Raw genomic sequence first — 18,788 nt, 5'->3', positions numbered from 1 at the left:
CCAGCTGCTTACCAGCCCAGCTACTATATTGTTACCAGGTTATATACAAGTGAAGGGCCAGATCTATGACTGATACTATTAAATTAATAAAGAGTAATTGAGGTATAATCGAGTTCTTTTAATTCTTCTTTTTGATATGTTAACATGGATGATGTTGAAAAAAAGGAAGGGAACCTAATGTGCTTGATTTTTTCTTATAGGTTGTGATATTTTTGACTAGTCATCTTTCTCCTCAGAGAACAAAAGTGTGCTGAAAAATGCCTATTGCAGCCTGGATTTTATATCAATGAGGCATTTGAAATCATAAGAAAAACTTTATGTTTGATTTTTTTAAAAGATAATTCCCCAAATGTTCAAGGAGGCAAAAGCCTAATACAATCTAGAATACTGAAACTTCATTAGTTGCCATTAGAACAATGAAACCATGAAACCTAACCACTCATGTGACACCTTCAGTAACAGTTTTATTTTAGTAAATGTTAGTGCAGCTAATCTTGTCATTTAACAAAACATAGAAATAAAAATATATTTTCTTTTGACTGAGGCAGCTTAAATACTGTAGAAAGAGCACTGGACTAAGAGTCAGAAATCCCAGATATAAAACTTGAGTAAGCCCTGTAGTTTCTGTCAATTTTTGGGAAAATAATATCTCTAGTCTGAATTTTTTTCTGTATCTAGTTGAAGTATTAAACTTGATCATATATGGGGCCCTTTGAATATTCAATTCTATATTTTTAAGCCTATATGTCTTACAGTTACCACCTCTGTGATTCTTCAATTATGCTGACTTCATCTCCAAATATCTGTGTACAATATGCACACTAGCTGTGTATCAGGATTTTACTCTGTAGCAACGGCTTGCTTGCCAAATAAATCTTGTTGACTCATGGGCTTTTAAGAATATAAGAAGTTACTGGCATGTCCACTGAGACCTCACTAATCTGTCCTAAATAGGAAGAAAGTCAATATAATTTAATGGAAAGAGCCACATTCTTTCAATAAAGAAATTTTAGTTTTAGTAACATAAACAAAGTGCCTATCACTAAGATCTCAGTTGCAGAACCAGTAAAAAGCAGTTGATGGTACCTTACCTGTCTGAATGCTTGGGCTGGATCAAATGATCTCTTAGGTTTCTGACCTACACTTTTAGAAATCGTGTCTAAGATATATTTAACTATATGCTGTGGTACAGCTAATTTTCATCATGGAGATAGAGTTTGAAGACAATATTTTATTGCTTTTATCAAAGAATTATTTGTAATTGTTTTGTGTGTTACTAATAAGCAGGTCCTAGGAATAGTATCAGAAGGCCTGCAGTTTCTTATTTTTATTAATACATTGTAGATTTCCCTCTATATCAGCCTTCGTGTCCTTCAGTGATCATAAATTCTGAATGAGTGACATAATGTAATTTTACTGTATTGAATAACAATCTGGAATCTGATTAAAGAGAGAATTATAATGCAAAACATAGAAACTCTTTATAATTTTTACTCATTTGGTTCAAAAGTAAAGCCAACTGACTTGCTAAAATTTAAGTTTGCAAACTAGTAGAAATATAAGAGCTAGTTAACTAAGCATATGACTGAATCCTTTAGGGAATTAAAAAAAATAAGCTAAAAGACACAGAACAGACTCAGAATTAAAATAGTTATTGATTCAATAACATATATTATGATTTTGTATTTGAGCATTTCAACAAGAACACATTTGTAAGGGACCATGACTTTTAGGCAGCTGGTAATAGCCAAATAATTCAGTAATAATATATAACATTCTGTTTCTTAGAGAGTAAAAGTTTTAAGTATGTGGTTTATTATTAACACCAAATTTCCACTAGCTTTTTTCTTTTCACCCTTTACATTCGTACTAAATAATGCTTAGTTACATTATAATATTTGCATTACCTGATGTTATGGAAAAGTGTAAAATTTAGTAAGGTTTAGAAGAGGTAGAGAGAAAACAGAATTACTTTGTCGATTCATTTAACAAAATATAATTAAGTGTGGTTGGTGTCCAGAATATCGTTATATTGTTTTCTTAGACTGTCACTCTAATTCTTCGATATGCCTTCATAGATTCATTTTATCTGAATTTTGATTGGCATTTGGAGTGACTATTATCCAGTTGAAGTTGATTTTGTAAAATCAGATTTTTCTACCTTATTGCATCTTTCCAACATTTTCATTGATGGGGAAGGAATCCTGGCATAATGGAAAGATCAGTTGGCTTTGTTTTTAAACTTGAGTTCAAAACCTGGCTTTGCTCCCTGATTAGCTCTGCATGTTTAGGCAGGTTACTTAGCCTCTCAGAACTTTTGCTTTCTCATTTTACAATGTGGGAAAAATAATGCTTACATCCCAGAGATGTTGTGAGTGTTAATGAAATGACAATATGCAGCATATCTTATACAGTGTGATACCCAGTATGTGCTTCTCAAATGGGCTGCTCATACCCTTCCCCTCCAGTGGCTTCTAACTGGTGGGAGTCTAGTTTAGGTAGCCAGAAGTGATGTAACACACTGTAAAATCCATGATATAAATCACTTACCTGCACGATTTCACTTGATATAAATAATTTCTTTAACATCTCCATTTCTTTGGCTGCTAACATTCTCTTTTAAGGTAGCAAACTCAAAAGCCTGTAGAGTCCAGCCAAGTCATATTAATGAATGAAATGGATCAAGTTCAAACAAAACCCCTTGGAAATACATAATCAATTTTTAAATATTTGCCTATATCATAAACATACTCATACTGTATAAGCATATATGACATTGGAGATTATATTTTAGAGAAGATGTATTTTCCATGCAATAATAATACTATCTCCGCCTGAGTTTTGGGCAAATAGAAGTGAGAGGTGGTGCCTTTGGCAGCCTGAAATATGGATGCCTTGTCTGAAGAGGACCGCCACTATTCCATTGGTAGTACAGCTGTCGTGATGGCTATTGCCACGTGGACATACAGACCCAGGGTGATCTCACTTTCCAACTTTTAAAGATAAGCTGAATTCTTGAATTTTGATTTGAAATTCCTCCATATTTAAATATTGGGTCCAGTTTGTCCCAAGAACTCCCAGTTTGTGACTCCTGCCCAAGGTTTTTCTGGTTCTCCTCAAACCTCTCTGGCCATTCCTTCTTCTCTTCCTGCACAGGTTGCTAAGCCAGAGCTTCATTTTTAACATACTTATGCCACATGATTTTCGTAAGCAATCTCATTCACTCTCGTGGTTTTAAACCCTGGCTTCCACGTTGACTCCTAAATCTCAGTCCCCAATACTAACCTCATCTAAAAATTTTAGACTCATTTATCCAACTACTTGCTACATATCTCCATGGAAATCTCCCTCAGACGTCTCAAAGTCAGCATGACCCAAACTAATCTCATGAGCTTTCCAGAACTTTCTTCCAACTGAAACCTGTTCCTCTTGTGTGTTTCTGCTCCCTGTTTCCCTGCAAGCTAATGACATGACCATTTTCCCTGTAGCCAAACCATACATCTAAGACCCAGTCAAGACCCTTTCCTTCTCCCTCACCACCATACACAATTACTTTTCAAGTCCCACTGATTTTCTCTCATAGACATTGGTCAAATACATTCTTTTGTATTTCTGGAGTCTCTGCCCTGGGACTCATTTGATTAATTGTAATAGTTTCCTAACTGTTCTTCCTGCTTTCAATTTCCATTTGCTCCAATCCATTCTCTACCCTGTTGTCACAGGTAGTCAATCTAAAACTATCTGACTGTGTCTCTCTCCTAACTGAAACATTTCAGAGGATTTCAGACATCTGAGCTCACAGAAATTCTGCAAAACAAGGTGTGAACAGTGACAAGTCAAGATTAAGATTAAGATTAAGATAGGATTCTAAACTCTAGAAACAGATGGGTTCCAAGGGCAGAGCAGAGAGCGATCCAGTGAATAATCTAGAGTAGGAAGTGATCAGGGCTGACGGAAGTTGTAGCTTTATTAGAATTTGCCATTTTTAGAAGGGGGATCTTGAACACTGGCTTAGTCCCACTCTTTGTTTTAAAGTCCCTGGCTAAAGGAATTGTACTGGGCCAAAACCTCTTTTTCCTTTTCATGAAAGAAGATATATTTGTCTCCCATGACCTCAAATTTTGAAATGAATGCCATGTAGTTTAATTAACCTTTCTCTACAATTTGCCACCTCAAATGTTTATTGTTCAATTCACTATTTTAAGCTAGACAGAATCTGTAAGCCTCAAAAAAAATGCATTTTATGCAAGCAGTGTAACTGTTTTATTTCAGGGCTCTGCTGACCCTGAAGGATTTTCCTAGCTTTTCTACTTTTGTTTACTTTTTTGTCACAGCATTCCCTTGATGGAACCAAAGCCCCATTATCCATAACTTCTTATCACTTTATTGTAAGCTTTAGCAGAAACCACTGGAGATTTTACTGTGTTACGAGAACCTCCAAATTGCATGACAATCTTGTTTTACAAGTTTCTTATCTCCTTTTCATTTGTTCAGTTGCTGGTCACCAGTGGCTTACAATGTCACCAGAATCTGTTGGAAGAAATAAAAAGTTTTTGTTCTGCAGGTTTTGTATCTGCAGTTTGGTTTGTGTTCTCCAAGCCACTGATGATTTGTGATATCATTGATTTCCACAGTGTAACCATAGTCACTCACAAAAATAACCTTGTGATTGTACTCCATTTGTCCCCACAGTTCTCTAGCATTTTTCAGTCACACTACTCCTTCACTGCTCTGAAATTTTGATAGTATCAGGTGAAAATCCTCAATTATTCAGTTTGTTTAGACATCGTTATTTTTTCTGTTATTAGGTATGAATATAAATATTAAGACAGAGTTTTAAAAAGTTAACAGGATGTTAAATGGACTCTGATTCAGGAAGCAGTATCATAAATGGTAATGAGTACATCTCCTAAAATAGTTTTTTAAGAAAAAATATTAATTAATTTAAAACACTCAAATACAAAACAGAAAATATATCTAAAAAGGTAATAGTTTTAAAAAATTGGTTTATTCTTACTGTAAAATGAAAGACCTTTGAAGGGAGTCTTATAAACAATAAATGAACTGGCATTAAGTGTAAGTGGTAGTAGAAGTGTGTATTTGTAAATATTACACTTTTGTTGTTTAAAAAAATGAATTCTGAATTCAAATAAATTACTGACATAGTAAAAAAGCCTCAATAGATGAAATGCCAAAGAACATGAACAGATAGTTGATAAAAGAGTAAATAGAATGCAAAGGAACATGTACAAAAATTGTAATCAAAGAAACAGAACCAGTAATTAAATATACATGTACATATATCCCATCAAATAAAGCTATCAAAATGCAATACAAATTGCTAATGAAGGTGTAGGAAAATAAGCATTCTCTAGCACTGATTGCTTGATGATAGGAATCTAAATTTGTATAAGTACCAGTTGGATAGCAAGGTAGTCAGTCGAGATACTTCAAAACATTTATACTGACTGACCAAGAAGTTATAGTTTTGAGACGCTGGTCTATGGAAATATTCTAAAATAACAGAAAAGTAATTATATCTCAAAAATATTTGACACGGTGTTCTTTATAATGTCTAACAAAGAAGAATAATTAAATATGTCATAATCCATCCATAAACCAGAATGTAATGCAGCATGAAATCGCAAGAATATTAAATAATTGGGAAAAAGTTTATTTATAATGTTAAATTTGAAAAAAATGGAAGTAAGGCAGGCCGTGGTGGTTCATGCCTGTTATCACAGCACTTTGGGAAGCTGAGGCAGGAGGATTGCTTGAGGTCAGGAGTTGGAGACCAGCCTAGATAACACAGCAAGACCCCATCACAATAAAAAAAATTGAAAATTAGCTAGGCATTACATTATTGTGTGCCCTATAGTCCAACTACTGAGGAGGCTGATGCAGGAAGATCAACTAAGCCCAGGAGTTTGAGGTTACAGTGAGCTATGATTGTGCCACTGCACTTCAGCCTGAATGATGGAGTGAAACCCTGTCGAAAGAAAGAGAGAGAGAGAGAGAAGGAAGGAAAGATGTAAATTTGCATGTATGGAGTTCAGTATCAACTCTAAAGAAGTATTATAAGGCTAAAGAGAAATATAAAACAAGTGTGGCTATTTCCAGATGATAGTATTAGGAGTAATGTCTATTTTAATCATTATGCTTTTCTACATTATCCAGCTATTCAGCAATAAACATTATTGGCTTTTATTATTTATTTTAAAATGTCATAAGTATATTCTTGGAAAATGTCTAGTAGCATGGTCCAATAATTAACTTTTTTTTTTTTTTTTGGTATGGAGTGGTAATGTGTGATTGCAATTTTTCAAAAGGTACTAGGAATTACTACTATTATTTAAAAAATTGGAAAAACTTTTAAAATGATTCTAATTATTCTAGATTTGGGGATTATAATCAACTCAGTAGTTCAGGTACCTGTTGCAAGAAACAAAATAACTCATGTGTCTGGTTTATTTGCATTTGAATCTTTTGATCATGTTTGCTTTTGTTGCTCAAAGTGCCTTGCAATGTTCAAGTTCTAATCTGTCTTCTCACATGCCATTTACTCAGGAGAGAGTGATTAAAACTGACCTTTTGTGGCAAGGGGATGAAAGTGAGAAATATGTGATAGTCCAAAAGTTGTTACATGGGTGGAAAAAGAAAATTTAGGATTTTTCCTTTTAATAAAGGTCATACAAATGGAATAAGAGTCACACAAGAGCATCTATTTAACCATGTGTTGGCAGTTGATTTGAATCTAAACAATATCAAGTTTCTTTTAGAGTTTACTCCTCCAAGGGGAGTGGGGGCAAAATTAGAATTTTCAGTTTTTAGAAGGGGACCCTTCTATGCCATATCCCAATCTCCTTTTTAAGATGCCTGGCTAAAGAAATTCCAGTGAGCCAAAAGCTCTTTTTTCATCTGTAAAAAAGCAGATATATTTTGTCCCATGTAACCCCTAATTTTGAAATCATTGCCATGTAGTTTAATTAAGCTTTATCTAGAATTTGACACCTTCAATACTAGGAGACTCGGGATAAAGATAACCATCATGTTCAATAGATTCTGTTCTGTGTATCTCTGCTCCCACAGTTACAACACATAAAGCTTTTTGGCCTTGAGGTGAAAGCACCCTCCGCTCTGCTTGACTGGCAACCACTGGCATCAGAGCTGGAGCTGAGTAACAAATAATGAAATTTTGCCTTCAAAATGTGTTAGCCTCCATAGAATATGAGAATGTACAAAATTTTTATTTTTCTCTTTTAAATTTTAGTCCTTTCTTTTGTTCTCCAGGACTTTGTTTCATATCATGCTGTGGGCCCCCTCTAGATGGGCTGCCTTGTAGAACTCTTGTCAGCCAGAGAGGGTAAAAGTTTTATGTTGATTCCCTAAGGGAGGTACCAAACAGGCTGTGGAAGATGACAGTGTTTCAGGACAAACTGTACTGTCCCAGCAAGTCTAACAGGACCTAATAACATGTACAGTATTGTGGTAATAGGGAACATGGTATCAAATGCGAATGAGGAATCCTAATGCCTTTACTGCTCTAAGGCAGGGGGGTCAGGCAACCATATGACACACAGCGGACTCTTCCACGTGTTAGGGCTGGTTCTATTTTATTTTCTTTTGTACTTCATTGCATTCTTTCTCATGCTCTTTTCATTCAAAGATTCAATCCCAAGACAGGATTATGATACTCCACCAGCTGTTGTGTCAGGTAGGAAAATTCTAATTCTTTTAAGACTGGATTGGAGGGGAGAGATGGAGGTTGCCTGGTTTTTTCCCAAACTCTTTAAAGCAGTGATTCTCAACAGAGGTGGGCACAGGAAATTTGAATTCCAGTTTGCAAGGGGGTGTATGTAGTTCAGAAACATAAACTTAATATTATAATTCAGTTATAAGTCTGGAAAATAAATGTGTTGCATTTTAAATAGAAAGTAAAAACTCAAAACCATTTTATCTGTCAAGGATACACAGAAGATAGAGTCTGTGTTCTGTGTATCAGTGATTCTCAGTTTTAGACACAGTCATCAAATTCCTGAAAAGTGGGAAAATAATTTTGTGTATAGCAAAAGAGGGCACAGATTAATAAAAAATAGTTTGAGAAGCACTGCTTTAGAGACCAGAATTCTTCTAAATTGGAAAATCAACCCATTTGCTTACCCAGCACCCTGCATAGGGTCTGACACATAGTAGGTACTCAATATCATTGTTTGTTGAATGAATCTACACTTCAAATTTGTTCCCAAAATGATTCTTTTGGATATTGAAAGAAAAGCTGCCATTATTCCATTTATACAAAAAAGTGGCAGAGGTTGATTTGAAAATACGTTAGTGTCTTGAGGGTTTTAACTAGCAATATTTAAGTTGTTTCATAAAATTTAGTAGTGCAGTTTGTAATAGGATATGTCTATGTAAAGAGGTGGATTTTTATTTTGAACTGCACAGATCTTCTTGTGCTTTCATTTTAATTTTGAATTTTGATTTATTGCAAAGAGAAAAATGGGCACAATTTTTTCAGTTAATTTTTTAATTAAATAAAATACTGGCGATCTGAAGAGCATGAATTCTTTGATTCTTTGACATGTCAGACAGCAAGGTCATAGAATACAAAGACAAAAATGCATTGGAAAGACAGAAGAAGAAACAAAGGTCAGAAATAGACTGAAAGACCCCATGGAGCAATTGAATCTGTCAACCTGCTGGTGGTTTTCAAGCAGGGGAAATCTTGCTTTTGGCCACCTGTTTGCTTGACCCAGCATCTGAAGGGTAATTCTTTTTTAATTTCTTATAGCCTTGTTTAGTTATGTTCCTGGCTGAATATTCATCTTTAAAGTTCAATTAATAATGTCCCATTGAGGAAGAATAAGTTAGCATTTGGCTGAGAAGTCATTTTGGTCCTCTTTAAATTGCCACTAATGAATAAATAAGGTCTCTACAATAACGGTCTCTATAATAAATTGCCACTAATGAAAATATCACTTAGTTTTTCCCAAAGTGTATTTCCTGTCATATCTTAACATGCCAATTTCATTTACGATTTAGGGCCCCTGGGAAGAGACTATATTTCATACATGGTACTTTTGTTTAACAAGATACGTCTACTCTTGATAATTTACCAATATTCATAAAAATAAAAGACACAAACTGGAACTTACCTTCAACTAGGTTTCCTGATTTTACTTTCAAGAACATAATGAAGGCCGGGCGCGGTGGCTCACGCTTGTAATCCCAGCACTTTGGGAGGCCGAGGCGGGCGGATCACGAGGTGAGGAGATCGAGACCACGGTGAAACCCCGTCTCTACTAAAAATACAAAAAAATTAGCCGGGCGTAGTGGCGGGGGCCTGTAGTCCCAGCTACTCGGAGAGGCTGAGGCAGGAGAATGGCGTGAACCCGGGAGGCGGAGCTTGCAGTGAGCCGAGATCACGCCACTGCACTCCAGCCAGGGCAACAGAGCGAGACTCCGTCTCAAAAAAAAAAAAAAAAAAAAAAAAAAAAAGAACATAATGAAGAAAGCAAGCAAAACATTAAAAGTACTTATCAGAAATCAGTCATCAGGCTCTACATAAGTCAATTGAGGCAGAAGATCTGGCTGAAAATCTAGGCTCAGGAGTTCTCACCTGATTGCATACACAGGGCCACTGAAAGTTCTAGAGCAGATAAATGACTTGATAAAAGCAATGCTTTAAGAAACTTAATCTGAAAGTTGTGTGTGGTCTTGAGCAAGAAGACATAAAAATCACATGGAACAGTTAAAAAGATTAGATATGATATATTGTATTCATAATAAAAAATCGTCCTAGGTCCCTAGCAGTGGAGTACAAAGGAAGGGACCCAATTTAGAGTTAATATGAAAAATAATATTTTGGAAGATTTCACAGTTATCTTCCCCTCGTAGCATTTAATTGGTAGTTTGACATAAGTTTCACAGACTTCTTTGGTCTACATCTAAATAGAAATAGACTTGCCTTTCCAAAATGCTTGTTAATTGGCTGGTAGGACAACTTCAATGACTTTTGAGAAATTGAATATGCTTTTCTCAACTCTTGGCCATATGAGGAAAGTGAAACAGGCAATAGTATTGTAATATCTCCTTCCCAAATCTTCCAATATGTCAATATTGGACAAAACAAATAATCTATTCTTTGCCAGTGTAGAATCCAACTACATTGTTTTAATTTATTAAAGTTGAGATATCTGCTTGACAATTTACAGATACATAACTTAATTTCATTCAATCAATGTTTCAACATTTATTGAACAACTTCTGAGTGCTAGACACTACACAAAAGTACTGGGGATACCAAGATGAACAGAAAATAGACCCCTGATTAAAATATTATGGTATAATATTAGACCACTATAACATTAATAACAACATTTATTTGTGTTGTTATTTGTGATGTTAAATGCATAAAGTATAGAGAATCAGGAATCTAGAAAGAATATTTGAAATCCTCAGGAAGACAAATACTGTTTGTTTTTCTGTGTAATATTAAGTGATGTCATCTTCTGAGAGTGAGTGAGAGATGGCACATAGTAAGGACTTAAGAAGAACAGAGATTTGGAAAACTATGGCCTGAGAAGGCCAACTAACAATCCATAGAATTTTGAGGGGTACTAGTGGGGGTACATTTGAAGCTGTGGACTATGTATTTGTGTGATTAATCTGCGAGGATGTTTGATTTTCTGCGGTCACGATCAGTAGCCAAGAAGGCAGACAGGCAAATTAATGCAGCGTTAGTATTTACTAGGTGACGTGAGGAAAAGAAGAGTGTGCAAATATGATATTGGCAAGAAAGTAGTTGAGTGGCAAACTGCGGGTTTAAGGAAGAATAAAGAAGGAAGAAAAAAGAAGGCAGTGGTGGATGAGAGATGGAAAACAAAATGTAGAGATTAGCAGTTTCAATGAGATGTACAGTGTAGTTAGTAAAATACTTGGATTTAAGATTTTGGATAATGAACTATTTCTTGGCAAAGTTTGAATCATGGGAGCAGGTGGCCACAGGGGATTTGAGGTGAAAGTAACAGAAGTTAAGGGAGTTAATTAATGTGAACATCAAAAGTGACTAATGAAGTGGGGGTATTTTTGCATATTTTAGTTTTGTTTTGTTTGTTCTTTGCCATTAATAAATTATACATGGCTCAAGAATATTTTAGGAAGAGTCTGAGGTACATATTTAAGCTTCAACAATGAATATGCCTTAAAAATAATAATAATCTGGGAAGAAAGAGTTAAAGCAAAAATAGTGATGTTCAAAAGAAAGAAAGCAGCTTGGGAAACAGAAGCATCTCTGATTTATTTCCCTGGAATCGCCTCTTCTTGCCTACATCTCTGCTAGGCCTTACCTAGCTCATTTCAAGGAGAGAAGACAGAAGGCTGAAAATGCCCTCGACATTTTCACACCAAAGCAGGAATCTATTCTCTTTTTAGTACTTCTTTTCCATAACAACTATAACTCCTTTAAAAATCCTCCTCTCTTAAGCAGATGTTAGTGAAAAAATATGTAAAGGCATAGTAAAATACCATTTTCTATACATGGTTGGGTTTTATGAAACACCTATGAAAACTGAAGATAATTTGAAGTCAAATTTTTATTTCAGTTGTTTTGAGCTTAATTTCCGTGAATGACATCGGCACGAAATCAAGCAAAAGACTACTATCACCAGAGAACTAAAGCAGAATCAAAATCTATCCTCTTTTTCTAAAAAGCTTTGAGTTCAGAATTTGAACCTAGGTTTGAAAAGAAAAATTTTTTTAAAGAAAAGAAAAACGGGGCCTGAAAAATACACTGAAAAGAACCTGTAGAACTTGTGGAGCATATTTTCATTCTTTGCTCTAACCTTTTATGCACCAGTTGAAATAGGCTGAAATAGTGAGTGTTAGTACAATTTCATGATAAGATTTCACAGAAAAAGTCTGCATAAATCACAATATACTGGTCCAATAAGAAATTTTTAAATGTCTGATTTCTAATTATGGAGTTACGCTCTACGAATAAAGTTCTTCATTGGAGTACTTGATGCAATTAAGACAAAATTCACTGTTATAAACAGCATGCGGTTTCTCACATTGCTTTTGTTTTAGCAATCTAAGTTTGCATTGGAAAGCCTGGATTAATTTGGAATTTGTGATGTCCAAGCAAAGATTTAATTGATGCCTATTTTTTATGCTGCATCTTAGATGAGAATTACTGTGTAAAACTATCCTCTATCATCCACAGGAGGGAAAGGCAGAGTATTTTAGCTGCTTCAAAGAACAAGAACAAGACCATCTTTCAAGCTCTAAGCAATATTTGTTTTCATAGGTGCCATGAGCTAATTACAAATCATTTCCATCTTTTAATTAAAAATTAAGTCCATTAGTACCTCCACTTAGCAACAATTAGCCATTAAGTTGTATTCATTGTAAAAGACCGGACACATTGTTATGTGTTCCTACAAGCCACACATGAAAATCATGTTTCGTTTTTTGGCTCAAATACTATGCATTTATGTTGACTACAAAACTACCTTTCTTTAAATGAGTTAATTGATTTTTTTTCTTTGTAATAAGTTCTTAGAGACTTTGCTCTACTTATTCTTCATTTATTCAACTAATATTTACAGAGTACCTACAGTGCTACAAAAAACTAAGGGTAGGTCCATTTCTTGCCCCCAAAGAATGAAGATTCTAACACAGTAAAATGTTATAAAGAACTGTCATATAACATAGTATATGACGGACATCATAGGAGTGGTCTGCAGAGCAGGACTTTGCACATGATATTTGCGCGAGTATTTGACAAATAGGCATGTGCATGCTGAGTTATTGTGTTCCTGCTGGTGCATTTATTTTGTTCGCTAAATTATAAAAATTGAATCATTAAGACTTTTCCTGTGGGACCGTAATTGTTATTTATGTATTAAAATAGGCAACTAGATTGGACTAATATATAAACATCACTGTTATTTAGCCCAGGTTGTTTTTTGCTTTTTGTTTTGTTTTGTTTTCAGAGGATAGGGTAGGTGGGTGTAAAATTCTATGCCTCATCTTCTAATCCAGCAAGCATTTCCTGTAAAGGTCCAGATAGTAAATATTTTAGGCTTTGCAAGCCATGTAGTCTGTGTCATAACTATTCAACTCTGCCACTGTAGCATGAAAGCAGACACAAGCCACGTGCAAATAAGTGAGCATGGCTATATTTCATTAAAGCTTTACATGCAAAAATAGGCAGCAAGCTGGATTTGGTCTGTGGGCTATAGTTTGCCTACACCTGCTCTCTCTAATCAATTTGTTTTTATAAGTATTGCAAACTAAATAGTATCACTGATATTCTTTGTAATACATATGAAGTGACCTTCCCTTAAAATTCACATTTTTGAGATTTTATTTCATAAAAGACAGAAATGTCAGAAAATCTGAGATGGTAGACATTGAGATGGAGGTTGAGAAAAACATTTATTAGTGTTTTAGTGTGTACAGAATAATTGATTATAATAGTGATATATTAAAACCCTTTAAGAATATTTTTATTTTTTGTATTTTATTACTTTTTTATATTTTCATTATATATTGGTCTTCTAGGACTTATAGCAGCAGCAGGGGATCACCAAAACCAGGAAAATCGAACATATATTGTGTTTAATATCCTCTTGGCAGCCTTTAGAATTCTATACTTTCAGAAATTTAGAAAAAAGTGAGAAATATATCATCCCAAAAGATTTGTAGCAAAATATGTTTGACATCTTTGCCACACCACCTGAAGCGGTTTCTCTGTTACTGTTGTGATTGTTGATTAGTGTCCACTGAAATTACTCTTGATCTGCCAGTATTTTAGCTATTCTATTTCCCCCTGGGTAACTGCTTCCCTGAGTACTGTGTGCTGCTTTGCCATTCGGTCATAAGAGAAAGCTTTCCTGGTCTTGTCTAAAAGCCAGACACTACACAGGGCAAGCCTGGGATGGCTGGAGATATGACTACCCTCTGCGGCAAGGTCAGAGAAAAACGACGCTTAGTGATGCAGCACACACATCAAATCAAAAGGCAGCCTCTCAAAATGCTTTCTGCAGTAGAATTTTTCAGTGAGTGGCAGCAACTGACTTAAAGCATCGCGCAGCAGCAGCACACAGCATCACTTAGTGCCTCAGTCATCTACAGAAGGGCAGAGCCTACATAATACACAGCAGAGCCCTTTCAAGACAACAATGGACTTTTAAGTAAGCTAATTGCGTGTGCAGGAATCAGCACGTCTGGTACTGAAATCACATGGTTCCCTTTTTAAATCAACAGCACAAAGTGGGCACTTGAGGCGCCTGTCAGAGAATATAGTCATGAATTGACTATGTATATGATTCAGCCCTTGCCAGAGGCATGCCAGAGACATCTATCTGATTCTGGAGAGATACTGCCTAACAAACATGTTAACTGTTCTCTAGACCCTATGTTAAATTAGTTTATCAGAATGCAAAATGCCTGAACCATAAAATTGGACATCCCTATTGAAATGTTTTCTCTCAGTTAAAATTTAACGTTTTAACCTCTTCTTTCTTAGAGAAGCGATATATTACACGAACATTTAAACAATGTTACCAGCCTTTTGAGATGCCACAGCAAACATAATTGTCTGTTATTTTACCCAATGTCTTTTATATAAAGAAGCAAATGATTAATAGATCCTCGAGTTCAGTGTCTCAGCAAGTATCTCTCTCCAGATGAATGAATATACTTATTTTTAACTAACAATGTAAAATACCCAACTTAATCTATTTCCCCTTAGCCTTGGTTAACAGAATAGTTGGAATTAGACGGAGTATATTGCAAATGTTCCTGGTAGCATGTTCTCTCTATTGCTCTTAACTGTTGATTTGCTGGTATTTTTAACTGTGCTTCTTAATGCAGTGCTTAATTTTGTAAGTCTTTCACAAATTCAACTTGGAAGTACAAAGCTTCTAATTCCTTTAGTAAAAAATTAATGAAGAAATACTATTGGGCTAATGAGAAGTTTGTGTGCTAAACATCTTAGGGGAAAGACAAAATGAAAGATGATTTTGATTGTGTGTTGATCTTATCTAAAAATTTACCACCAGACAGTTTGTTTTCATTCTCACACATGCAGTTTTAAACAGGAAAAAGTATGGTAGAAAAAATCAAAATGATTTTTAGAATTCACAGGGTGTATGTGATTTCTGGGTCATATTATTTAATAATTATTTAACAATTAGAGTTACTTAAATTTTCTGAAGCTTAGCTTTTCTCTCCTTAAGGGTAGGGAGTATATAATCTATTCATTACCTCTTTATATATACACAACAATAAAAGGAATAATTGAAAAGATATGTCCAAAGTACCTAGTAAGGGCGTGACTCATGATCGAAATAAAATAATTGAAGCTTCCTTTCTTTGCATTCAGGAAAGTGTGTTAGGACTTTTTGAAGTATCACTAATCTTATATTTGCTATGTTAGATTAACTGATCCGAAGAAAGGAGTCTTTTCAAATAGTTTCCAAACTCAATATCTAAAAATAAATGAAATAGTAAGAGAGTTAATTATATTATCTTTCTTAATGGCCAAACTATTATGATATTACTAGGTGAATTAATATAATAAATATTTAATAACATGAAAAATAATGTTCATAATGCACAGTGAAAAGATGACAAAAGTGGACAATCATTATGATTTTGAGTCTTAAAACATACACATGAAAAAATCTAGAAAGGAATGCATAAAATTATCATATGTGTTTTCAATTTCTATTTCCTAAACTTCTTGAAATGTTACTTTACTACATTTATAATTTATTAAAACTTTAATAACAGTCTTTGAAATGGCAACAGTTTTAAGGAGACATTTATGTACCAGAAAAACATGACTGTAGAAAGTGATAATAAAGATGATGATAGTGATAATCAGTGTGGTGATTATATGGATGATAGCGATAGCAGTGCTAACCTCTAACATTTTCCCCACCTCCATTCATCACATCTCAACATTATGGCATTAAGGGCAAGATTAAAAGAGATATTATATCTCTATATAGAATTGGCAGAATTTTTGAGTGATTCTATAATCTAAAGTCATTAAATTTTATGTAAGTCCATTTTCCACCTACCAGAAGATCAACATTTCCACAACCAATAGTTAATGCCACTTTTCATACAGAAATCACGTTCCAAATGATATATTATGTTTCTTGCCTGCAGCAGTTGGAACAACCTAAAATCTCCCCAGTTTATATTATGTGAGACATCAAGGCCTTTGTGGTTTACAGAATTGATATGACACATTTGAAAGGGGACCATATATAATACACTTTTAATTACATATTATGTCTAACTTCTGCAACTTAGACTACTACTATATACACAGTTTTTTTTTACTTTTATGCTTAAAATGAAATCTGCTATTGATTTGTTTCCCTGAGCTGTAATTACAAAATACTTATACTTACCCAATCAAGCTGATATAACTTCTAAGTGCTTTTGCCACCCAAGATATTGTTTATTCTTCCTTCCTTTCTACCACTGAGTTTTCTTTATTTTGATCATGTGGAATATACCAGCATATTACTTTTTATCAGGCAACTTTATGTGCCTGTTCTGAGTCTAGCAGTTTGCCCAAGAGACTCAGATATGGGAATGCACAGGACTCCAGATCCAGGAAATATGAATTTTATTCATAATTGAGCACTTACATTAGCAAATAAAATATGAAGATTTGGTAAAAATTATTGAGATTCTTGAGATACTTGTTCTGGAGGATTAAAGCCTACTAACCAAAGAAAACCAAGGATCAACTATAGTCAAACGTAGTTAAGTTCACTAGCTTGCTGAAACAAGGGAAAATACATACCAGTTGAACCGTGGAGCATCTCAGAAAAGGAAGCCTGGAAGGGCTTATTACAGAATTGGAGATTGTGCAACATGACTTTGGGAAGGGTGTGAAGAAGTGACCATTTATTCCACATTGAGTGATATCTGGAAATGAGGGGCACTTGAATGATCGTGTATCTTAAGTGTTATTTAGTAGTTGGGAGGAAGAAAGAAGGGCTCGAGTTGTCATTGGCAAAGATGCAGCCATCATTAATGTTAGACAGAAAAAGGAGATGTTTGATTGTTTAGGTTTGCAGAATGTACCTGTCTCTCTTTTATCCACCACAGTCCTTGAGTGGCCTTGTCTGAAAATTGTTGATAAATCTTTGAAAATTGTTTAGTTGGGAATGCTATGACCTTGCAAATAGCTACCAGCTAATTAAAGCTTATTTGAAAGATTTCCATAAATCCTTTCCTTATCTCAAGGGCAATTATAATATTGCCCAACAAAAATATAGCAGAATATTAAATGTCCTTGATGAAATATAAATGCAAACATGAGAGAGGGCAAAATGGTGTTTTATTCATCACATATTTTATTCATCACATAGTATGTATTCATCACATACATGCTATGTTCTAGGCACTGTACTTAGTGCTCTACGTGAATTGATTTGTAACATTTGATTGTCACAATCATTCCGCAGGCAGTTTCTTTATAAGCTCAGCTGCAAATTGGTTCTTTATAAGCTCAGCTGGACCCACACTCATATTTATGCTCCTTCAGCTGTTTTAACCTTTTTCACCTTTTGAAGTTCCAAACATGAGTCTTGCCATTTATGCTAAAAAATGACTCTTTCTTTATGAGAAGATCAGTACCACATTTTATCTGATCTTCAAATGTTTGTTTCTTCATTTTTCCCTTCTTCCTATCTTCCTCTTTTGTCAAGCCATAGTCCTCTTTCTGTCAGTGTTAACCCCTTCTTGTATGTTCTTGATTTCATCTGTCTCAATCTGTTTTTATGGTCTTATAGCATTAATTGCCCTCTATCCCAGATGCACCTTCTTCAATATATATTTATTCAATAATGATTTTTCCTATGCTTAATGGAATGTGTAGATCCATTTTGCCTCAAGATTCTCATGGTGCTGGTCTTATGACACTTTGCTTTTCTTCATTTTTTTTTTCAATGGCATCATGTGCTTCCTCACTTTTAACTGTTATATAGATGACCTCCAAATCTATATTGCTAAATCCTATCATCTATTTTGGTTTTCATGCCAAAGTTTCCAACTACTTCCTAGATATCCCCCATCCACTCTTACCTGGCCCATTTATAGTTCAAACTTCTTGTTCACAATTTCAAATGTCTCATAATCTTTCTTCTCAATCCAGTTTCTTCTGCAGACTTCCCTAGGGTTCAAGCAAACCTCTATAAGCATTCTTTCTCTAAGCCAAGATATTTTAAGTGTAGCTACAAGTTTAAGATTGTTACAGTCTGTGACAGTAGCTTAGAGTATAGCTCTTCTCTTTGGGGTGAGAACCATATGATTTAATGTTATACTAAGCTTGGAGTAGGATAGGAAATCTTTCTCCAATTGGTGAGTTATTTTTCTTTCAGCCAATGGTGCTTAAAACCTCAGAGGTGTTTTGGTGCACTCTATGCTGCATGCAATCTTCCTTTTTCATGTAGATTCTATTTCTACAGTGTATTTTGAATCTGCTATACCCATTCCATTCTATTACCCAGGTCCAGGCTGGGTTCTTATTACATTCTAGTTTTATTATTTGAGTGTTGTTTTGGCGTCAACAAACACCTAGCACTTCTCTTTCCTATTCATCCTTCACACACATTCTTGAATAAATTTTGAGATTAACATTTAAAAAATTTTATGTGCAAGAATATGTTAATAGAACATTTAGGAGTTACCTTAGTAGATTACTATCTCTACCAACTGATCACTGCCAGAAAGTAGGATACAGATCAGATTTC

At 34.7% G+C, this 18,788-nt stretch overlaps 1 protein-coding gene across 8 annotated transcripts in view; it reads left to right on the top strand.

Annotated features, from left to right (window-relative positions):
• Positions 1-18,788, top strand: part of RBMS3 (RNA binding motif single stranded interacting protein 3) — a 1,708,877-nt gene that overhangs the window by 1,627,885 nt on the left and 62,204 nt on the right. For 4 of the 8 annotated variants that reach the window (XM_055284857.2, XM_055284838.2, XM_055284830.2 and 1 more), the window contains one exon: positions 7,667-7,714. The exons of the other annotated variants lie outside the window; for them this stretch is intronic. In XM_055284857.2, the coding sequence (XP_055140832.1) occupies positions 7,667-7,714 (48 nt within the window). The remainder of the gene's footprint in view (positions 1-7,666; positions 7,715-18,788) is intronic. 8 annotated transcript variants of the gene reach the window in all.

This window comes from Symphalangus syndactylus, chromosome 1 (assembly GCF_028878055.3).
Source record: "Symphalangus syndactylus isolate Jambi chromosome 1, NHGRI_mSymSyn1-v2.1_pri, whole genome shotgun sequence".
NCBI lineage: Eukaryota > Metazoa > Chordata > Mammalia > Primates > Hylobatidae > Symphalangus > Symphalangus syndactylus.
The sequence above is the reverse complement of the archived record's forward strand: the minus strand, read 5'-3'. Positions and strand labels throughout refer to the sequence as shown.